The sequence below is a fragment of the Embiotoca jacksoni genome, unplaced genomic scaffold (genome assembly GCF_022577435.1).
Source record: "Embiotoca jacksoni isolate LCO1_2020_lvr unplaced genomic scaffold, fEmbJac1.0.p SCAF_10, whole genome shotgun sequence".
Classification (NCBI taxonomy): domain Eukaryota; kingdom Metazoa; phylum Chordata; class Actinopteri; family Embiotocidae; genus Embiotoca; species Embiotoca jacksoni.
This window is the reverse complement of record NW_027185230.1, coordinates 18,796,302-18,820,078: the sequence shown is the minus strand read 5'-3', so window position 1 is coordinate 18,820,078 and position 23,777 is coordinate 18,796,302. Positions and strand designations below refer to the sequence as shown.

The following is a 23,777-nucleotide window of genomic DNA, read 5'->3' as shown; positions in this document are numbered from 1 at the left end:
CCTTTCTTTTGTCAAAATAATAATAAATCTAATGACTAAGACTAATTTGGCTGATTTTACGAGCTGCTCTTTGCTTGTTTTTCCTCTTGAATGATGAGAACAATTTTCATTTTATCGATGTCTTTAGCTCAAGGAGAAAAAAACACATCTCTCTTTAAGGCTGCATCTAACTATTATTTTCACAATTGTTTAATTTGTTGATCTTTTCTTCAATAAACTGATTGATTTTTAAAATCTAGACTTTAAAATGCCAGAAAATAAATGTCATCACAGTCTCACAGATATTTGATTAATGATAAGAGACAAATGTCGCAAATCCTCTCAGTATTGCTACTCAAAATCTGACATGTGTCTTAATCATTTACTTAAAGTGACAATAAATAATCAGAACCGGTGCAGATTCATTCTTTTATTCTGTGCATGCAGTTCAGGCATCACTCTATGTTAGACCTGCATCTTCTGGTCGTGTCTCATCGGGTCCTCTGTGTTTGGTATAAAAGAAGACATTACATTAACATATAAATTTGAGCACAACTGTTGCTTCCAATTTGTGGCTGTCATCCAGTCAGTGTTTCAGACTCCCACGAGTCTAATTATCTCAGACAAAGCCGGGAGCTGTACTGGTCTCCAGTGCTGAACACATGAAGTGCCAGCTGGGTGAAAACTGTTCGTAAGTGTGGAGGTAGAGGTGGGGTGAATTCATTATCATTAAATATGACGTTTTCACTTAAGAGGGGACAAAAAATTGGATCGAGAGTCACAGTGAAGAGGAAAAGATGGATCAGATTAATTGTTGCAGGAAAAAAAAGGAATGAAGTGATCAGAAAAAGCCCAAAATTGGTAAAACTGCAACAGCACTTCGACAATTCTGTCATGATGCAGGTTTCTATTCAATAGAAAACTGCCTTTTTCTTGAATTGTGAGTTTAATTAAGTGGTTTTCGGAGATTTGAATTTCTAGATGAGGTCCGCTTACATCCGCTTCTAGCACTGTATGTAAGGTGGTAGCAGAAAATAACCAGTGACACCTGACGCAGATGAGTGTCTGTTACAGAAAGGCTTAAATTCAGTATATTGAATATCTTGCTGGTTACTTGAATGTGCTGTTTAAGTCAGTTTACAGCTCAGTTAGTAAGGAGGATGTTTTCAAAAGCTCAACTGGGAGTTTTTGTCCAGCGTCTAGTTTCAGCACCACGGACAGCTCTCGCAAAAGGAGCTGAAAACTAAATCAGCTCCAGTAATTCTCCTAAAACACAACAAACACTGAATGATATCACTGTCAATGAGAATTGCTTTTCATGTCTAATATTCATATCATTATAGCGGATTAAAGGGCACCTCAGTTTACTGTCCCTGTGGTGGATTATAGAAGCAATGGCGGGTTTAGTAATGTTATTGTCCTCTGTTGGCACAAAAAGGTCTGAGGAGATCTCCTGCGCAATGACACGCACTCTAACAATCATTTTATGTGACATAGAGTCGGATTAACAGTTTAGAAATTAGAAAGAATTTCATATATATCGTACAATATTTTCCTGTGATATAACCAAACTGAGGAGGGTGATGCTGCTGTTTTGTTGTCAGTGAAGGCTGCAGGCTCCAACACAACCCAGAAACATAAAACCACAACACAAACGTTCTTTTCTCCTTGCTGCCATCACTGCTCCATCCCCCACACTGAGATTAATCTTATGATGTATAGCTGGTTTCATGTATTGCATAACACTGAGCGTGCTGACGAAGAGAAGCAAAAAAAAACCTGAGGAGGAGGGAGGGGAACAGAGACATAGAAGAAGTGTCCTTTAATGACTTACACTGGATAATTAGTATTCTAATGTGGTAGTTTTACACCGCCTGATAATCCTTTTTCAGTTTTCTGGTACTTTAATGTTTTTCTTGGATTCCCTTCAGACTTGATAAGCAAAAATTTGATTTGTGAGCCTTTTTCTTTCTCTTAAGTAAACTGGCCAAACTAATCTTGTGATAACACTTTATTTTACAGTTCCCATAGTTTTTCTGATAAATCTCTCGACAGACACTCATATTCAAGTTTTCAATAATTCACAATTCTCACAATCATTTATCTTTGTTTAAATGGATCTTTGTCAGTTTTCCAGCTATTTATATTTCTGTTGTTCTTCTGAGGAAATCCTAGAGGAAATCAATAACTGCTTATAAAGTCAGCTGACAATGTAACCTCTGTAAAATTCCCGGGATCTTTCTAAAAAATGAATGAATAAGATGTGTTAGTAAACAGATAAACAACTCAGGACTTTCTGAAATATTGTTTTTAAGATAAGCACTCTAGCAGCAGCTAATGATTATTGCTCTTATTAATTTTAATAAAAATTAATCAATCAATTAGTGGCCTGAAGTGGCAACAGTAAACTGCTTGTTTTGTCTGATCGCCGTTCCACATGAGGCCAATAAAAGTAGCAAATCCTCACGACTGAAACATTATAGGTATTGATCTTTGTATCAGATATAAAATGAATGTATGTATATATTGATTTTCAAATAAAAATCAACCAACAAATGATTTCAGCTGTAATTAATATCAAATTGATTTGTTCTTTGAAGGAAACTCTTCAGGCAATCTTTACAAATAAATAGGGCCTGTAAAACAGCGTTAGTCTCGTTATAACAATAAAATCTGTTTCACAGAGAGGTCGAATATAAAAACAGGAACGTATGAGTGAGAAAGCAGTTAGCGAGAGACAGAGGAAGAGCGGACATCGTTTGTTCTGATACTGCTACAGAGGATTACCTCTAATCTCTGTTTGGGCCGCAGTTTGCCTGCAACACATTCTCCTATTGGCTGCGGTCTAATCTCGATGCTCACCGTCCAGCAATCAGCTGTTTCGTTGGCTCCGTCTTCCACTGTGGTTTACAGCAATGTGTGTGTGTGTGTGTGTGTAGCTGTGCAGGTGTGCACGTGTGTTTGTGTGTGTGTGTGTGTGTGTGTGTGTGTGTGTGTGTGTGTGTGTGTGTGTGTGTGTGTGTGTGTGTGTGTGTGTGTGTATTCATTAGAAAATGACCCAAACGCTGGTGGGAAGTAGAATTGCCCGGTTGTGCCGGTTCGCTGCCGTCAGGGCTCGTGAGGCTGCAGACGTTAGAGCAGGATTAGATGAAGCTCTGTGTGACGGTGTCTGGGAATCGGGAGTGAGGTGACGCACTGATCACTGATGTCACTGATGTCACTGATGTGTATGTGTGCACTCATGCTGGCTTCTGTGTTGTTTGCTCACCACTGTTTGCTCAGCTGTGACTCCACGACAATAAAGATCAGTGTGTCTGTGACCTCCCTCGATCCTGTGACCAGCCAGTATCTATTAATTGACAATGTCAACTCGAAGCCTCGTTTTGATCCGCTGCCATTTGCCCTGTTGAAGTTAATGCATTACGTTTCAATAGAAACTTCCTGAATGCATTTCAAATTAAAAGCCCACCAGACAGAAACCCTTTTATTGTGAAACATTTGCAGGAACGTGTTGTGACTGAAATTGGACAATCGTACTTTAGATGAATGATTCAGAACGACCGTTTAAAAATAGCAGGATTATGCTGTTGAGTATGTAAACTTGCTTTCACAGCGGTTATGCAACCTAAGAAACCAGCCACAACTTCACCGTGCACATAGATGTCCATCAAACCGAAGATTTTCTTAAATGTTCAATCAAACTATGAGGTGGATAAATGTTGCTGCCAGAAACACTGACAGGACTGAAAGTGCTTTTAGACCGACTGATTGCTGAGAGCACTTATAGGTAAGTGCTTGCAGAAGGTATCTTGATGTCACCTTAAAATCTCTCTCAGTGTCTCTCCTTCTCTTCATGTTGCATAAATATCTCGATTTTTATCCTCCTGTGCTCCGTTTCATTGTTTCAAATGTTGGCCGTCTCCTCTGTGTCTCCGTGGTGTGGGGATTGTGTGCGTTTGGCAGTAACATGAGCGTAGAGGAGGGTAGGAGGGGGGGAGGGGACTGTCACCCTCTCAAAAAGATTAGGTCAATGATGAGTGATTGGAGAGAGAAGAAAGAGTCACTCTTTTAGTCTGTGTTTTCAGGAATGTGGTAAACACGCTGTGTGTGTGTGTGTGTGTGTGTGTGTGTGTGTGTGTGTGTGTGTGTGTGTGTGTGTGTGAAAACCCTTTTGAAGGATACCCGGGGTGGCAGTTTGAGGGGAGGATGAGGAGGAGTGGAGTGGGAGGAAGACCTGCAGTTAAGACCATCTGTCCTCTCTAAAAGGTGTTCAAGTGGGAGAGAGGAAGGCCCATAAACACACACACACACACACACACACACACACACACACACACACACACACACACACACACACACACACACACACACACACACACACACACACCTTCACTCTTGCAGGCAGGTAGACCACATGATAGAAATGCTTAGAGAGAAAACAACAAACACAAAAGGATTATGTTTTCAGGTTGTGCGTCTCCCATCAGCCTGTAAAATGGCAAATGATCAGTTTTATAACTCAGTTTTTTTTTTTATACAGATTAACGAATGAGATTAAATGTCCATGAGTGAGATTTAAAAGTGCTGGCAGACAGATTTATTTTCCCTTTTGACAGAGAAGCAGTTTTAGCTCAGGTGCATCTCAGAGGTGCGAATTGAGGAACTATTCCTTCAAAGATCGAGCAAAGTGCACTCGATCGTCACGTTTAACATTTAATTGACATATTGCCGTTTCCTTGTCGTGCGTTCAGGTAGCTGGGAATTGGGAAAGTTCCCATTTGGGAAAATCTGCTCTGTTTCCTCCTTTCAGAAGTGACAAACGACGCCGTCATTATCCATATAAACAAAAATCAGGGATGAAATGGAGTTCATGATATTTTAGGCAAACTAAGTCGAGCTATTTAAAAAGCTTCCATCTCTCCTGGTGAAATATTCCCAGTTCTACGGTGCAATTTCCCACTCTGAGGTTGGATCTTTCCCACTTTATGAGTTTGCTCATGAACGCATCGACAGTTTTGAACACAGCGGCTCAGGTCTGATTAACTCTCAGCTCATGACTCGTGCATCCAAACTGCCTCGGGCTTTGCTTCAGGTTCAAACAGAGGCCTCATCTATTTCTTAGTCGTGCCGTTCAGCTGATTCTCTCATCAGATATGAGGTTTTTTTGTTGTGTGGACACATTTTAAACAACCTCTGTCTTCAGATTAAGAGTTCATGGTTGAAAACAGAATATTTATCAGAAACATTTGTCTCTTTCTTTTACTGCATTTCTGTAAAGAACACAAATATCCTGGAGTTCAAACTGCAGCACATGAATCTGCAGCAGCTCTCCTTGTTATCGCTCAGCATGCATCACTGAATGACAACTGTCACGTCAGCTGGTCGAGGAGCTCACAGTGCTGGCGGCGGGTTGACGCTGATGTTGCATAAGCAGCTGAACGCCTCCAAAGAAAACAATCTTGTGCATAAGAAGTCATGAAAACCATCTGGAAGGCTCTTTACACCTCAGACGCACCAGAGCATTGTTTTAGTCACTAACAGATGTTAAACACTTTGATTTGTTTTGTTTTTTTTGTTTTTTTTTAAACTTTGAGAGGTGGAAAAGAGAAACATTTTATATTACAAAACTACAAATTGACCTTTTTAAAAATCCTCTTCAGTAATTCAATTAGCAGAAATTGGACTAATTATATTAAATAAATAAGTATGTGTTTATTTGTCGGTGAACCGTCAGTGTGATTGAAATGTGAAGTTGTTCTGTAATATTGTCTGATTATTTCTTTGTTAATGAGAACCATTAAAACACATTAAAGCTCCCACAGTCAGTGGCAGTTTTGTCTAATTTCCTGTTTTACTAAAACAAAATCACTTATTTTTACACTCCAGCAACTGCGATGGTCATTTTTCATTATTTCGTGATATTTCAAACCATCAATATTCTTCAAAGTAACTGATAATGTCAATATTTGTTTTACATCAGTTAAATGGGCTTTCTTGAGGGAATAATACTGAAGTCTTCTCAGAGCCTCAAGAGGCTGATTCATTGTTACTGAATCGTTTATTCTCTCGTTGTTCTTTGATGACACGTTTGTTTGTGACGTCGTGTTTTTCAGTTTTCTGAATGGGTTTATTTGTTTTTGTATGTTGGGTAACACTCATGATCGTTCAGTGTCTATATGTACGTTTTTTTTTGTTTTTTTTTTACTGTTGTCCTGGATTGTTGTTTGTGTCACTGACCAATCATCCCTCTCGTCTGTTGTGTTACAGGGATTTCCTTCCCCGTGGTTCTGGCATCGTGACCCGTCGTCCTTTGGTTCTGCAGCTGATGAACTGCTCCACAGGTAAAAATCATAAAAGTATCTGAGGTTCTTGTCTTCCACTTAATGTGATATGTAGTACTATCAGTCCATCCATTAACTACAGCAGCTTTATCCTGAATACACACAGACAGAAACGTGCTATTTGGTGTTTCTGCAGGAATAAAACTCAGTTGTGTTTTCTGTTGTCCAATTTATGACGAACAGTTTGTCAACTAAAAAAAAAAATGGATGACGTTAGCTCACGTATGTTTTTTTTTGTAGAAAGCCGGAGGAGAAGACGATGTTTGTAGTATTTTGTGGGTTTAATTATTAGCATATAATAACCATCTAACTAATTGTTTATGAGTTGAGGAGCTCTGGTGGAGATGGATGTCTTGGTGAAGTCACCCTGAGCTTTCTGAAGCGATATTTTAAAGCTTAATGCGGCTGCACGCAATCTTTTACCAGAAGGTGAAGAGAAAGGTCGTCTCTCGTCTCTTATCTCTGTGTTTTGTTGAAGCCATTAAACAAATTACATCTTAAAGCACGAATTTTAACGTCGTACATCTTTAACACAGCAAATCCTCCACGTGCATCTTCCTCCTGCCCTTCAGACACATGAGATCCTTCTTGGTCACACAGCAACCCTCTCTTCTCTCCTCTCTCCTCTCTCCTCCTCCTCTCTCCTCCTCTCCTCTCCTCTCCTCTCCTCTCCTCTCTCCTCCTCCTCTCTCCTCTCTCCTCTCTCCTCCTCCTCTCTCCTCCTCTCCTCTCCTCTCCTCTCCTCTCTCCTCTCTCCTCTCTCCTCTCTCCTCTCTCCTCTCTCCTCCTCCTCTCTCCTCCTCTCCTCTCCTCTCCTCTCCTCTCCTCTCCTCTCCTCTCCTCTCCTCTCCTCTCCTCTCCTCTCCTCTCCTCTCTCCTCTCTCCTCTCCTCTCCTCTCCTCTCTCCTCCTCTCTCCTCTCTCCTCCTCTCCTCTCTCCTCTCTCCTCCTCTCTCCTCTCTCCTCCTCTCCTCTCCTCTCCTCTCCTCTCCTCTCCTCTCCTCTCCTCTCTCCTCTCTCCTCTCTCCTCTCCTCTCCTCTCCTCTCCTCTCTCCTCTCTCCTCTCTCCTCTCTCCTCTCTCCTCCTCTCTCCTCTCTCATTGCTTCAGTGCTTTATTTAATAATGTAGCTGGAATTACTGCCTGTTCATTTTAATAGTTTCTTCCTGAAAATTGCTGAGTTTCCTTTTTACATTTTTTTACTGCTGTATTATTTACCTCATTTCTATCTTTTGTGATGTCGCTCCATTTTTCTGCAGTTTCACTTCCATTGATTTGTCTTCCAGAATATGCTGAGTTCCTGCACTGTAAGGGAAAAAAGTTCATCGACTTCGATGAGGTGCGGCAGGAGATTGAGGCGGAGACCGACCGTGCCACCGGGGCCAATAAGGGCATCTCCCCGGTGCCCATCAACCTGCGAGTCTACTCTCCTCATGGTGAGTTTGGGATGATATTCATGTTGTTTATACAGTTATATTAAAGGTCAATATGATCTCATTTTGATCCAGTCCATCAGTGTTAGTGTTTTCTTAGTTCCTCTGTTCCCTTTTTCCTCCTCACAGTGCTGAACCTGACGCTGGTGGACCTGCCGGGGATGACCAAGGTGCCCGTGGGCGACCAACCGGCAGACATCGAGTCTCAGATTCGAGAAATGCTGATGCAGTTTGTCACCAAGGAGAACTGCCTGATGCTGGCCGTCTCCCCGGCCAATGCGGATCTGGCCAACTCTGACGCTTTAAAGATTGCCAAAGAGGTCGACCCTCAGGGTGAGTGTGTGTGTGTGTGTGCAGACAACCGCACACACACACTCACACACACAAAGTTCACAGAAATGTAGAGAAACTAACGAGACAAAACTCATCTACTGACCTGGATTTTTAAGTACTCCACTTGAATATGTCCATATTCATTTTAATCTGATACTGCTCTATGAGGGAAATGTTGAACTTTTTCACCCCACAACAGTTAATAAGTACTTTTAATCCCCCCCAAAAAAATCTCGTTATTTTACAGCTCACATTACTGCACGAGTTGTTTTTTTTCCTTTTAATTCCTTTTATTATTTTTTGTGTGTTTCTCTTCTTTGCTCATGTTGTGAAGCCCTTTCAGGTTTTATTGTGAAATGTGCGATACAAATAAAGATGATTACAAGTGAAACAAAATATAGTGCAACATTAAAATTTTGCGAGGACATGAATTCATCAGAAACAATAATCCTGTAGTGAAAACTAATATTTATAATTGTAAAAAGTGTCAATCTGCCAGTTTTGATAGTACAGTACTTTTATTTTGGTAAAATTTAGATTATTGGAGTGTTTTTTTTAAACACTTTACGTCGAGTATTAAGAACTTCAGAAATCATTTTCAGATTAGTTTTTAGTTCAATTTATTTGATGTCTGTGTTTGTGTGTTTTTGCATGTAGGTATGAGGACCATCGGTGTGATCACCAAGCTGGACCTGATGGATGAGGGGACGGACGCTAAAGAGATCCTGGAGAACAAGCTGCTTCCACTCAGGAGAGGTGAGTGCACACACACACACACACACACACACACACACACACACACACACACACACACACACACACACACACACACACACACACACAGGGTTCTTCAGGGTCGTCACAATTACGCACTGTTTCCCTCTTGTGGTAAAAAGGAGGCCATGTTCAGAGCTCCAACCTCAGAAAAATATATTCAGTAAACAGGAGGAGGGATGGTGTGTATGTGTGTGTGTGTGTGTGTGTTTGTGTGTGTGTGTGTGTGTGTGTGTGTGTGTGTGTGTGTGTGTGTGTGTGTGTGTGTGTGAGCCTGTATGTGTGTGTGTGTGGCGGTGGGGTGCGATAAAGCAGCACTGAGTAAGAAATCAAAAGACAGACAAAATAGATGGAAGACAGGAAGAGTTGAGAAGGAGCAAAGAGAAAAACAGCTCACATGTATCTTGTGGGCTGCCCTTTATTGCAATGTGCTGATGTGGTGCTTTTCTTTTCCATTTGCACTTGGTTAGATCCCAGGCATGTGCTTTTGAATATTTTCCATGTTCTTTGTTTTTTTTTCTATGTTTTTTTCTTTTTTCTCTCCGTCTCCCTCGGTCTAATGCCGTGGATGTTCGCGTTTACAAGGCGGCTGGCTCTCAGTCATAGGCCATGAAACAGCTTTTTAAACCAAAGGGATGCATGAGGAAACTTTACTGGAGGTGGAACGGGATCCTTGTGACCTGAACTCGCCTGGTTATTTCTCCTTTTTCTTTTCCTGTCTGTCTGAAAAATATAAATACGTCAAGAAATTCACTCAATTTCACTTTCTTGCTTCCTTTCTTCTATTCTTCTGAGTTTTACACAGATAAACATTAATAAACACCCAGAACAGTCCAGGATTGCTCTAATAAGCTCTTTTATCCTCCAGACAAATGAACAGACTGGTTTTTAGTCGACTCTCAGAGATGTGGATGGTTTCCACGGTGTTTCAGTCTGTATTATAAATGCTGGTGGGACTCTTGCCTGTTGTGTTCAGGTTACATCGGTGTGGTGAACAGGAGCCAGAAGGACATCGATGGAAGGAAGGACATTAACGCTGCTATGGCTGCTGAGAGGAAGTTCTTTCTCTCCCATCCCGGATACAGACACCTGGCCGACCGCATGGGCACTCCCTACCTCCAGAAAGTCCTCAACCAGGTCTGGACAGGAGCTCAAACTTACGCCCCCTCCTGTGGTTTTTTTCTGCAACACAAAGTCTGCTCTCCAATGTTCCCCATATTCCCACTGATCTAACCGTGACCTTTGACCTGCGCAGCAACTGACCAACCACATCCGGGACACTCTGCCGAGTCTGCGGTCCAAGCTGCAGAGTCAGCTTCTCTCCATAGAGAAGGAGGTGGAGGAGTACAAGAACTTCAGACCTGATGACCCGTCCCGCAAAACCAAGGCTCTCCTCCAGTGAGTAGACAGACAGACAGACAGACAGACAGACAGACAGACAGACAGACAGACAGACAGATGCATTTGTTAGCTGTGTCTCTGCCTCGCTGCAGGATGGTGCAGCAGTTCTCGGTGGACTTTGATAAGTGCATCGAGGGCTCCGGCGACCAGATCGACACGGCTGAGCTGTCAGGTGGCGCCCGGATCAACCGCATCTTCCACGAGCGTTTCCCCTTTGAACTGGTGAAGGTATGTGTCTGTCCGAGGTCACGTGTGTGAGCAGGTTTGATTGTGTTTTTTTTACATTTATTTTCCCGTGTTTAACTTATGTAAACTGTTTGTATGGCAATCCCCCCATGGTGCTCCTCCCTCCTCACACTCCTCCCTTTTCAGTTTAACAACATCCTCCCTGTTGCTCTTATCCTCTCACCATATACATCTACATCACATCCCTCCCTCACGTCCTCCCGTCTAGACTCCACATCATCTGTATCCCCAGCTTGTCCTCCACTCATCCACTTTTTCTGACCTCCGTCTCTCTAAACTTTTTACTTCACTCCCGCTTTTTCCCCTTCTCGCCCAATCAGCTGTTTATCGGCCTTCGTCTCCCCCTCTTCCTCCTCCCCCCCCCCCCCCCCCCCGCCCCCCTCTTATCCAGCCTCCTCTGTGTCCTCCTTCGCCCTCCGTCTGAGGATATAAAACTTACTGTGTGTGACCCGAGCTGCAGAAAACTTCCCCGAGAGGACGGAGCAGGTTTTCTCCACAGGACCGACTCAAAACACAGAAAACCTGAGAGTCTGCCAGATACATTAGGACTCAATTCATCATTATGTTTTATATGTTTAGAGTGCATGCTTTACAGAAAGTACTAAACTGGAAGGCGGCAGTGAAGAATGTGGCATTACAGTAAATAAAGGAGAGATACTTAGACAAATACATTAAAAACAGATGGTAGCGGGATAATAGACAAGGTTACGTGATGTGTGCAGCCCTGTGTGTGTGTGTGTGTGTGTGTGTGTGTGTGTGTGTGTGTGTGTGTGTGTGTGTGTGTGTGTGTGTGTGTGTGTGTGTGTAATCATTCCTCTCCTCTTTGTCTGTTTTTCAGATGGAGTTTGATGAGAAAGAACTGCGCAAAGAAATCAGCTACGCTATCAAGAACATTCACGGCATCAGGCACGTCCGCCCTCCCTCTCCCCCGCCCTCCCTCCCTCCCAGCCCCCCCCCCTCCCCCCCATCCTTCCTCTTCTTCACCTCCCTCCGTCTCTTTTGTCTCTGCTGCATCCAACTGCTTCTCTTATCCAAGTCCTGCTCTGAAATTAAAAACACACGGAAGCAGAAGATATTTAGGATCAGATACGTGATACTTCATATTCTGGCCTCTCCTCGTGCTTTTTGTTTGTTTGTGCGTCCGTGCTGGTGTGTGGCTTGTCTTTGTGTCGTTTGTCAGGCTGGTGAGATCCTGCAACGTAGATAAGAAATTGTGTGCTAGCTTTTTTTTTTTTTTTTTTTTGTCCTTGTTCTCCTGCAAATGAATGATGTGCACACACGCACTGTATCACGCTAGAAGGCCCAAAAAAAAAATCTGAAAAAATATCATGTTTTTATTGAGGAACCAAAATAGTATTTGCAGGATACAGTAAAGCCATGTGGGATTATGAATTTATGGCAGTTATCTATTTATGAGTTTCACAGAGAGCTTGAACTTGAAATTCATTTGTTTTATGACTTAATTTTATTGCTCTCAGACAGTTTTGGAGCTTCATTCCTTCTCTGTCAAATTTGTGTTTGTTCATGTTTTTTGGGGGTGAAAGCTCAGAAATGGAGGGTAAATCTTTTACGATTAACACTCTTCTCTCCATCCAACCCTCCTCCCTCCCTGCTTCTTTCTTTCTTTTTTTTCTTTCTTTCTTTCTTTCTTTCTTACTTTCTTTCTTTCTTTCTTACTTTCTTTGTCTCCACCACCCCCCCTGGTCTTTCGGCCCTGTGGCTGGTTCTCTCTGTGTCGGGCAGAACTGGCCTCTTCACCCCGGACATGGCCTTTGAGACCATTGTGAAAAGGCAGATTGGGAAGATTAAAGAGCCTTGCACCAAATGTGTGGACATGGTCATTTCTGAGCTAGTCAATACGGTTAGGCAGTGTACCAAGAAGGTAAAAAAAATCAAGCAAACAGTGGATAGCTCTTGTTTTTCTTATATTGCTTTAAAACCCCCCTCATCCACAAAGTCCCTCTGCTGTTCACTCCCTCCTACTGCGACCACCTGACTCTCTCCAGCCCTCGTTGTCGTCGGACAGCGAGGGGGCACCTGGAGGGGCAGGGTGGGCCGCGGTGTACCCGCCTGCCTGCCTGCCTGACTACTGCGCCGGTTTGGCTGGACAGGCTGGCTGTGGTATAGAGTTGTGCTGAAGAAATCCAGTGTGGAAGCTGAGCGGTCATTCGAATACGGTTGCCTATAAAAAGAAGCGTTCAGTTATGCTCAAAACCAGAAATTATGACTTTGATGAATTCATTTTTATGACAGTTTCTTCCAGAAGCAATAGTTGTAGTTTTAATGCACTTTTTACTCACTGGAAGCACATTTTTAAGGAAATGTTGGACACAGAGAAGTGCCAGACAAGCTTAATGTAACAGGGAGTCATTTTCATAGTGTGCTCTATTGCAGATAAATTGCTTTTAATTGTTCAACAGAAAATTAATTAATGACTTCATCCTTCTAAAGAACTTTTGAGTGCGAAACTCTTTCCACCTTGTCTCGTGCACCGAGAAAAACACGTGTTCACATACCTGGCAGCCATATTGGATGACCTCAGTGTCCAGACTTTGTTGTGTGCCAGATCGCAGCCGTGCACCTGCAGCTGTCAGGAGCCACAACAATCACGGCTTAACTGCTCCTCCGCATGCCTCGGTGGGGGAGGGTGGGTGGGCGGGGGGGGTAGGGGGGGGTGTTTTTATCCAAATGGATCCACTGTGACCAAATCATTTTTAACAGGGGTTGGACTGCAACAACATGCAGGCCAGGGGATGATAGATGTTATGATGAGGCTCCTGCTGGAAGTCGGAGGAGAGGGAGGGACGGGTGGTGGACGAGTGGGGGACGGGTGGGGGACAGGTCGACACCAGGACGGTGTCCTGGCTGAACGTCAGGGTGCACAGCTGCGGTCTCGCGGTGCGTCGCTTGGAGTTTTTGGCTGGCGGAGATGTGCAGGCTGGGAGCTCTCTCTGTTTCTCTCTGACTCTCTCAACTTCTCTTTCTGTCCTCTCTTTGTTCGTAGAGAGTCTCCAGCACTGTCCTGTTTTAGAACGGCTTCAGGGGGAAACCAAATGTCTCACTTTGCATTTTCTTCCTTCTGTGCTGTTTATCCCTCCAACACCCCGACACCTCTTCTCGTCCTTCTCGTCCTTCTCATCTTCAATCTGTCCTCTCTTCTGTTCCGTCTCCAACTTTTTACCTTCCTCGTCTGTTTTATTTTTTTTTGTGTCCCTCACCATCCGCTTTCACTCCTTTTGTTTTTATTCGTCTCACCTCTACACTTTCTTACTCTCTGTGATTTTATCTTTTCATTTGGTGCTTTCCCATTCCCTTCCTTCTCCGTCTTTATCTCTTGTTACTTTCTTTTGTTTTTACTCCTCTCTCTTTCTCTTTCTCTTTCTCTCTCTCGTGCCGCCTGCCTATCCCTACAGGACGGGGCTATTCACCCCTGACCTGGCCTTTGAGGCCATAGTGAAAAAGCAGATCCAAAAGCTGAAGGAGCCCACACTGAAGTGTATAGATATGGTAGTGAGTGAACTCACCTTCACCATACAGAAGTGTAGTCAAAAGGTAAAAAGCCAAAGAGAACCAAGCCACTCTCACTATCTCTGTTAACCTCTCAGGTAGGGGTAGACTGATGGCTGGAGATTCCTTTCACACAGCTGAAATCAAATGTTCGAGACAAACAGTGTTTGTAAAGTATTTTTTAAAGAACAGAAGTTACATTCGGTGATTTTGAGATTTAGAAATAGAGTTGAATATTTGTTTCTTTTACGATGGGAAAATATTAAGACTTATTTTCTAAGTTAATGTGGAACTGCATGGTTTTATTCATTTGGATTAAAATAGTTGGTATGTTTAACCTTCAAGTCTAAACTGTGTGTTCTCAAAGCGAGACTTTATGCTCATTTTTACTTTCAAAAGCACTTAGAAAAATAGCGTCACGGCTTTGCTTTGCTGAGCGTCAAAAAACAGCTTGTTTAAGAAAAACAAAACCTTGTGGTTTTTAATGCGGTAAGAGTTCGATGAACAAAAACACGTGGTCAGGATTACGCACCAAAACTACATTAAATCCATGTCGCCATCTTTTGGGCTCAAACCGTAGTCTCGTCGTAAAATATCTGCGACTTCAGGCCATCGGGACGCCTCTTTACAAGGACTTCACTGCTACCCTCTAGTGGACTGGCAGGTGTACTACATGCTTTGCCGCAGTACTGGACTGATCTTGCAGATCATTAACCAAAAGTATTGGACAAATTCAAATGTTGACTTGGTGATGGCGCAGATCGAAAAAAATCAGCAGATCAACAATCTGATAAAAACATTTTTTTGTGAGAATGTATGCTGAGACATTACATTACTCAAATGCGCAAATGTCAACCTCATAGTGGCGCTAAAGTAAAGTCATAGAATCACCAATATCAGTAAGCTTCATCTGAGAACCATGAATGTTTAAACAATTAAATATTTTAAATTTCACCAAAGTGCAGCTATGGAACGTGATTTCTTAGATGAAATTTAGAACTCAAAATAATATTAATAGAATTAAAGTGTTTTTTAATGCAAACTAAAAGCAGAGAAAATTACAATCCTCTAAAAATGAGGTTGTCAAATACTTCAGCCAGCAAATATCGGTCTATCCTTACTGTAACCATGTAACCTGCATTTTAATTTAACTTTCTTTGTCATTTGTCTTCTGTCAATTATTGGCCTCATATTGACAAGTTATCAAACTGCATGTTAGATCATTTTCTTTCCTCTTTGATCTCATGATGTCTAAAAATCATCTGCTTCAGTTTGATTCAGATCCTATTTTTCTGTCTTTGTCAGTGTGGTTTAATCCAGCGGAGTGACTGATTGTGAAGTTCCACTCACTGACCGACTGACACACTCTGAGCGTCTCTTTATTTCTCTTTTTCTTTTTCTTTTTTTCATTTCTCTTCCGTCCTCTCCATCCCGTCATCCTCCAAACCTTTTGAACCGGCTGCTTCCTCGCAAAGCAAAATGACCAAAACAGAGCAGTGTGACCTCCTTTGGATTTCTCTTCTCTGTCATGATTTAATCCTGATTTCACTTTCAGAGACATACTGTATTTAAAGATACTGTATGGTAATATACAGTGTTTGGGAAAATCCACAAAGGGGTCAGTTTGACGTCCTCCTACACCTCCCTGTCTCCCATCCTTCCCGCCCTCCCTGCCTCTTTGCACTGCATGTCAGATTCAATGTGAGTGCCTATGCCTAATTCCCCTTTTTTTTTAAAACAAGTTATTATCAGCCGCTGTTGTGTTTCTCTGTCAATATTTTAAGACACTGAAAACACTTCAGCAGATTTTGACAGCCTGTTTTCTGTCTTCAAGCTGCGATGCACCTTTCTAGTCGCACCACTAATGTTCCTTTCAGTTGCTTTGATTCAAGACGCATTCACTTTTATTGTTGTTTTTGTTTTGTTCATGCTTTAATTTTCATGATTTTCATCACTATCTGGTGTGAAAACCATGAAATGCTCCTCATCAGATCGGTAATGGTGACATTGTTAATTTAAGCTGCAATCTGAATCAAGTCATTACAGTTTTACTTAAATAACTCAAAATTACAAAATTGACCTCAACTGGTTTCACATCCATTTAAATGCTGCCTTCAAATGGAGCCGTTTACTTTCATATAAACACCAAACGCTGAATTTTCTCTCACAAATTGTGACTTGTTTGCGGATGTTTTCACAAATGACGAAGTTCTGTGGTTAGTAAAAGTAATTTTTTTGTTAGATGTTTAGCTAATACAATAATTTTTGTCACAAAAAGTCTTCAAATCTAATAATGTGACTAAGGAAACTGTTGATGTAGCCGCTGTGGCTTCTTCATACCATCTGTGTTGTTGTTGCCTAGCAGCTGCGTTTTACATGATTTAACTACTTTAACGCGAAGCATACTGAGCACTCAACATAATTATTTACAGTCCACGGTTTTACCCGACCCTGGAAGTAATGTCTTCTCCTTCTTTTGTTGTTAAATGGCAGTTAGCAAACAGCTTTTAGGTGCATTACCGCCACCTTCTAGTTGGCGTACCACATTAATACCAGGCGTCGGTAAAAAAACAGAAGGCAAGACAATAGTCACATAAACTGTTCTGATTGTTAAAAAAATCATGACCCATCCGTAATAATACCTCTACGTATCGCGTGTTGCTCTTGTTCACATGGAGAAATAAAAAGCGTGACGTAGCTGCATAGCAGAATAATCACTTGTCATCGTCTGTTTTTAACACTCTCACAGTGACAATAAAATCCTATGATAAATGCAGTTGGACCGACATTTATCTGAACATCCTGACCCATTATTGTCAAGCATGTATTCTTTATGGGTGTCATCTGCTCTGTAACTGGACCAAACCCAGGAAGCAGTAAATCAACTCTATTGAAAACCACTCGCCCCCCAAACCATCCGACAGACATGAAAGATGCATTGCAACTTGCACGAAAACAAGCATATATTTTTCTTTCTGGCGCTGTGATTTGGGTTTTTTGAGTTTTCCTTCTGTCCTCGCACTTCTCCTAAATGTGTTTGTGTCACATTGGAGGCCCACCAATGTCTGCGTTCGTGGGTTTGCAATGAGCTCATGGAAAAAAGACCCACAGTGTGCTGGGAAAAGAAAGCTTCTCTGCCAGGAACATTGTTTATTCTGTGTTTGTGTGGTAATATCACAGACTTTGCACTATTCTCTTGCATTTGTTCCACATTGGCACATAAAAATCTAATCTCGCACGAGTCCGCCCGCTGGTCGGGTTGTGCAGCGACTAGAGCCGAGTCTGGGATAAACGCAGACCCCTCCAAACATGCCACGTTTAACCGTGTTTCTGTATTTTGTTGTATCGGTGGAGCTGTGTGTTGTGGTTCAGTGAGATGAGTAACTCGTGGTTTACCGAAGCTGTGTGTTGATGTGTGACAGTTTGTGTGTTGGCGTGTGTGTGTGTGTGTGTGTGCGTGCGTGTGTGTTTGGTTGCTTTGCTACCTACCTACTGTTTTCTGTGCTCGCAGCTTGCTCAGTATCCCTTGCTGAGGGAGGAGATGGAGAGAATCGTCACTCAGCACATCAGAGACAGAGAGAACCGCACTAAGAACCAGGTAACGCACAAAAACGACACATCCAGTGAGATCAGCGGGTAGTTCGTGGTGGGTGGTAGTAATGACAACGATTAACATAGTTTTATTACTTTGTAAAGAGGTGTTCGTCCTGCCACATGCTGTAAAAAATATGATTTAATGATATTATAATTGTTTAGAAGGTCTGGTATGTCCGGACCAGAGGGGTGACCCGGGGGTGGCATAGGCTCCTCCTGCAATCTGATTGGCCTGCGGAGAAGGTGTTTGGTAATTGACTCGCCCACAAATATCCCTTTTCATTTCGAGGGCCCAACCAGGTTTATACCCGAGTGGATTTTGTGCTTCATAAGGTCAAACCCACGTCGTCCAAATTCAAAGTCGTTACCCAGCTCTTGAGCTGGCACCGCTTGGGTTGCCGTGTTTTTCCCCTCCGCCCATTTCACATGTCTCTCCCGGGCTGTGACTCACGTCCAAAGGAGGGTTTGAACATTTGTCAAGTAACCGTGGTCTAACTTATAACACCACAAAATGACCCCAAAAAAAGCCCCAAAAACCATCCAAAAAAAAAACACTAAACGCCTACAAACGATGTAAAATCATACATATGGTATTTTTTTTGTCTTCAAGTCTGAGTATTTTGAAGTTGTGGGGGGAATTTTACATGTCTGTCCAGTGTCAATCTCACATATTCTTTTTATTGCTGTAAACTATGTTGAGTCACACACAGCTGCTAAACATGATGCTATTTCATATTGGAATATTTTACATCTTTTATTTGATATTCATTTATAAAAAAAAAAAAATGCAACTTTTAATCCTGCACAGATTATTATTGCAGAGAACCGTGGAGTAAAAACACAACAGATAAAATAACTGATCAATAACTGAAACGTGTGAGCTTTCATTGATAACAGCTCTCTTTCTCTCTTTCTGCTCAGGTGTTGCTGTTGATCGACATCGAGTTGTCCTACATGAACACCAACCACGAGGACTTCATCGGATTTGCCAAGTGAGATCCTTTTATGTAGAACATTTACATCTAAATGTTTGACTCATTTGCCGTTCGAGGCCGAAATCCAGCATCTCCTGATGTGTTTTGTCGTGCAGCGCCCAGCAGAGGATCAACCAGATGAACAAGAAGAAGGCAGCTGGCAACCAGGTACCGTGATCACCAACATGTCCTCCGTGCATAGTCGCCGGTGTTTTACAGGTTAATGCTGCTCGGAGCTGCAGCAACACGACGATTCCAGATTGAACTGATCTAAATGTGTTTTGTCTGTTGGCCAGCTAACATCTGAACCTCATGCTCTTTTTCCCCTCAGGCTCTATTCTGTTAGCACTCAGCTCTCTGTTTTCACTCATGCTCGATGCTGCACCGCTATTCGGTATATTGTTACCGTGGGCAACGGTCCATGTCCTACACAATGCTGCCCTGTGCAGCTCTTGCACATGTGACACTCTAATGGACAACAGTTGTCTGATCACAATACAATTTCTCCTTTCTGTGAAGGCTTTATTGATGTCAACACAAACAAAAATATATGAGGGATAAATGATAGTTTTAGTAGATTAAAGCCAACAGTCATATGAGTATCAAACAGAAAGCCCTCGCAGGGCATCGTTTTAAAATCGTTCGTGTCCATCAAACTGCGTTTAAATAAACACAGTGGCAGACGTTAATGCGATGCATGTGACATTTTTCAGTAGTTTACAGTAAGTGCATGAGAAAATATCAAAACATTTGCACGATGGTCCCAATGTTAAAAAAAGCATTTAGAAAATTCACAAGATCTGGACGCCCTCTCCGGTGGTGTACCTCCCCATGAAACTTCACTGAAATCTAAGAGTATCATGTTTGAGATGTCTTCTGAATAAAGAAGAAAAATAATCCTCAGAAAAAGGTAATAATTATCTAAACACCACCCAGTACAGCATCTATATGCAGTGAATGCATCACATCAGCTCAACAAACACATATTCATGGTACAAAACAAACTTTTGCATGATTTCCACTCCGCTTTTAGAAATATTTTGAAACTCTTACTGTCGATTTTTATTCTGCTTTTTACACATTTTCCTTTTATTCTTTAATCTTCAGCTCGTAGCTGTAATTTAGATTTTTTTTTTTTTTTTTTTAATGTTTCTACTGAGTCTGTTCTCCTTTTGCTCTGTTTCCTCCTTTTCCTCCTCTGTGTGGCTGTTCTGCTTCAGGATGAAATCATGGTGAGTAGTGCGTGTGTGTGTGTGCGTGTGTGTGTGTGTGTGTGTGTGTGTGTGTGTCTGCAGGTAGGCTGACATACGTATGAGCTCGTGTTTTTACACTTATGACAAGTTACATGCTTAAACTTGTATGTTTTTTGTGTTTTGAGCTGAAGCTGACAGTTGATACATTAGCGTGTGCGTGTACGTGTGCGTGTGCGTGTGCGTGTACGTGTGCGTGTGCGTGAAACAAGTTTCATATTAGCTGCTCGTGGATGAGCAGGTGGCTGTAGTGGGAGATGCTTGGCTGCTTCCCTTTCCTCTCTTTTTCAGCTATCTCATCCCTACAGGCTCACACACACACACACACACACACACACACACACACACACACACGCACACACGCACACACGCACACGCACACATTTATGCTTCAGGATGGTAAATGTACTGTACAAAGCTGTCAACGTGCTTCACCCTGCAGAGAACATAAAGGAGTTAAATTAAGATGTTATATAATGTTCTTGTTACAGGCGTATTTCAGTCATGTCGAGCGGCTCGGTTTAGAGATGCCCGTTGTGGCTTCAACTCTGAGGTCGGTTTGCTGCTTTGGCAGGAAATAGATGCCCTCCAGCAGTAGCTTGAACTACATAAAGAGAAAGTGACTCTTCTTGAGTTGCATCACAGAGAGAAGGAGAGTTAAATCGAAGCGGTAAAAGAGTCCGACGTCGACAATATCTTCCTCTTTTATTCCCAAATCATCCAAAGTAACCGGAGAACGTAAAAGACTTGTATGTGTGGCAGACATATGGCACCTCCGTAGCTGTCAGTTGTAATAACAACCTCCCCGATCAGGTTGAAAGGTCAGGGGCAGACTGTAAACAAAGTAGTGAACTTTACTTCCTGTTTATAGATGGATGTTGTTGGCCCTTTAAGACCCCACAGCTCCTGCTCTCCTCATTCAGCGGCCTCCTGACCTCCTGACCTCCTGACCTCCTGACCTCTGCACGGGGAACCGTAGGACCCGTGGAAACAAATATAACATTAAATATCCAGATATAAAATATGATGGCCTCAGTTAATCCCACAAATCCTGCTGCACCCACCAGTCCGTGAATCAGATGTACTACGTGCAGCTAATATTTGTTCCTCGTCAACATACCTTTATGTTAAATTCTATTCCAGATCCCAAAACCTTTCAATATAATTTAAAATTATCCATTCGGGAACGTCTGTGACGTCGTCAGAATCTTTTCTCTCTTAAAAGGCGAACTTAAATAAGTTTCTGAAATTGAACGAAGGTTCAGTCTCCTCACCTAATAATTCTACTTCTTCTATATTCATGAGCACATACAGAACAGAATAAAACAGTGCTGCGTCTGCATTTCCCTGCATGACATTAAAAAGGATTGACATGGGCCACTCTTTCTGTCTCCTCACTCCCCTCATCCCGACCCCGCTTGCTGTCCCGTCGCTGCCGCCCCCAGCAGCCAGCTGCAGTGTAATGTGCTGCTGTAACTGACCAACCTTGTGTACTTGGCCTTTTACTAAATGCCCCTTCGTTGGCGTAGCTTTGTAATATTCTCTCCACGTTCTCATTCAGCCGGAGAGAGGAGTAGGCGATCGGTTCAAGGTAAATAACTCGCACACCACCTTCTTGAATGAGTCTGTCGTGTCTGTGAGGTGGAGAGAGTGAAATGCCGGATAGTGAAGGAGAAGAAAAAAAAAGAAAGAGTGTGAGCAGTGTGTTTAGTGTGTTTTTTTGGCACTTCTCCATTAAAAGCAGGTTCATCACACATTTATTGTGTTGCTACAGATGTGTTAAATACACACGTAGACAACTGTGATGTTAGGTTTGGTGGGAAACAGGCGAGTAGGTGTCTTTGACCTTTTTGGATGTTATTTATAATCCTCCTTTCTGTCTGTCTGTCTGTCTGTCAGGTGATCAGAAAGGGCTGGCTGACCATAAACAATATCGGCATCATGAAGGGAGGAGCCAAGGAGTACTGGTTTGTCCTCACTGCAGAGTCTCTGTCCTGGTACAAGGATGATGAGGTAAGAAGGCGTTTACACACACACGATTAGGATGTTGTGTGTCTGCATGTTTCTGTATTTTCACCCTTCTCAGGCTTTTTCTTCGGATTTCTGTGAGCTCTGATGTCTTGTATTTAACTGAATCGTCTGACAGTGAAACATTTTAATCATCGGTTTGCTTTTGCAATTATCCCTGCCACCAACTGATTTTCAACAGATGAATCTTCATGTTGAAATGACATTACGCTCCACTGATGGTTTTGTAAATTAGCGATCTGACTAATTCTATGTGGTAGCTATCTGCATCTTAACTGTCCACTTTAAAAAGCATCATTTGTGCAACTTTTATAATATTTTCCTGCAAATTACAAAAGCAGGAGTCATCGGGATTTGAGTGTTTATTCTCCGACTTTCTTTTCCACTTTCTCGTACAAAATCCATTCCAGCTCATCCCACTGGCAAATATGAGTCTTGGTCGAGTTTGGCGATTGTCTTCCGCACGCTGAGCCGATTTGACCCAACATGCTTTTGTTACTGGACCGACTGGTCAAAGCGGTGTCCCATGATGCTTTGCAGAACTATTAGGAGCTAGCCACAGTCTCACTGTCTCCAGACCTTAGCCACAGCCGCTGTGCTCGCTGACATCAGGCTGTGTGTGTGTGTGTGTGTGTGCGTGCGTGTGGGTGTGTCTTTGTGTGTGTGTGTGTGTGTGTGTGTGTGTGTGTGTGTGTGTGTGTGTCTGTGTGTGTGTGTGTAGGACTGAGAAAGCCCTTTCTAAAAAGTCAGGACCCCCCAGCATGTCAGACAGCGAAGCTGGCACACACATGTGCATACCAGAACCCCCTTGCCCTGCCCTGTTCCCAATTACACAGTCACACACACACACACACACACACACACACACACACACACACACACACACACACACACACACACACACACACACACACATTTATACATATATATATATACCCGTAAACACTCAAGCTGCTTCTAATAAACTTACTACATTTCAAAGAAGGGGCACAGAGCAAAAGCGGGACTGGATTGCAGGGAGGGAGTGTCTCTTGTTAGCTGGTGAACGGCGGGTGTAACAAGGACCATGTGAAGGCAGAGAAAGTGAGGATAGGAGGTAGCCCAGAAGAGGGGTGGGGGGGGGGGGGGGGGAGGGAGGAGGAGAAATGTTCTAATTTTTACAGTATATCCTCTCTTCCTACCTTTTTCCTCCTCTCCTTTCCCACCACCGCCTCGGAAAGTTCATCCAGAAAGCAGAAGAAAAAGGCTTCGTCATCCTCCCGTCGTCCGTCCGTCCATCTATTGCTTCTGCCTCAGTCTTTCCTCGTCACTCTCTCCTTCTCCTGTGTCCCCTCCCTCCCCTCTTCCCCCCCTTCTCTCTTGTACTGTATATTTATTTGAATGTGGAACCGCGAGGGAGCACGGAGACCTAAAACCAACACTGTGTGCCGGGGTTACAGCTCAGCGCCGAGGCTGAAGGGCCCTGCAGTTAAAAAGCAGAAAAGCAAAAAGATTAAAAAGAAAGTTTCCATTATGCTTTCTATCCAAGCTTAACATTTTATATACACCATTTACACACACACACTAGAGGTTAGCGTACCCCTGAGTGCTCAGTATACTGCACACCTGGGTGGATACCTGCCAAAATACACACAGCTAAACTAATTTTTATGTCTAGATTTTTCCAAAAATGCGCCAAATGCAGATTTCGTGCATCTTCTTCTGCAGTTTTTGCAGCTGCATACAAACACATTAACATGTTTCTTTACACCAGCTCGCAAAACAGCGCACCGCCGTTTTATTGGCTGCCTCCTGTCATGGGGAAAACCCTTGCCTCGTCTGGCAACACACACACACACACACACACACACACACACACAGAAACACACACACACACACACACACCACCCCCAGACACTAATAATAACTTTAAACCCAAC

The 23,777-nt window shown here is 42.7% G+C and overlaps 1 protein-coding gene across 10 annotated transcripts in view; it reads left to right on the top strand.

Annotated features, from left to right (window-relative positions):
• dnm1a (dynamin 1a) overlaps nt 1-23,777 on the top strand; it is a 48,305-nt gene that overhangs the window by 3,306 nt on the left and 21,222 nt on the right. For 3 of the 10 annotated variants that reach the window (XM_069171767.1, XM_069171786.1, XM_069171795.1), the window contains exons 2-16: nt 6,247-6,320; nt 7,605-7,754; nt 7,881-8,084; nt 8,742-8,840; nt 9,835-9,995; nt 10,114-10,256; nt 10,352-10,487; nt 11,344-11,411; nt 12,249-12,387; nt 17,524-17,610; nt 18,528-18,598; nt 18,697-18,748; nt 19,801-19,812; nt 21,392-21,421; nt 21,730-21,843. In XM_069171767.1, coding sequence (XP_069027868.1) covers nt 6,247-6,320; nt 7,605-7,754; nt 7,881-8,084; nt 8,742-8,840; nt 9,835-9,995; nt 10,114-10,256; nt 10,352-10,487; nt 11,344-11,411; nt 12,249-12,387; nt 17,524-17,610; nt 18,528-18,598; nt 18,697-18,748; nt 19,801-19,812; nt 21,392-21,421; nt 21,730-21,843 — 1,540 coding nt within the window. Of the gene's footprint in view, nt 1-6,246; nt 6,321-7,604; nt 7,755-7,880; nt 8,085-8,741; nt 8,841-9,834; nt 9,996-10,113; nt 10,257-10,351; nt 10,488-11,343; nt 11,412-12,248; nt 12,388-13,918; nt 14,058-17,523; nt 17,611-18,527; nt 18,599-18,696; nt 18,749-19,800; nt 19,813-21,391; nt 21,422-21,729; nt 21,844-23,777 lie in introns of all 10 variants that reach the window. The other 7 variants (XM_069171829.1, XM_069171844.1, XM_069171811.1 and 4 more) reach the window with 3 other exon arrangements.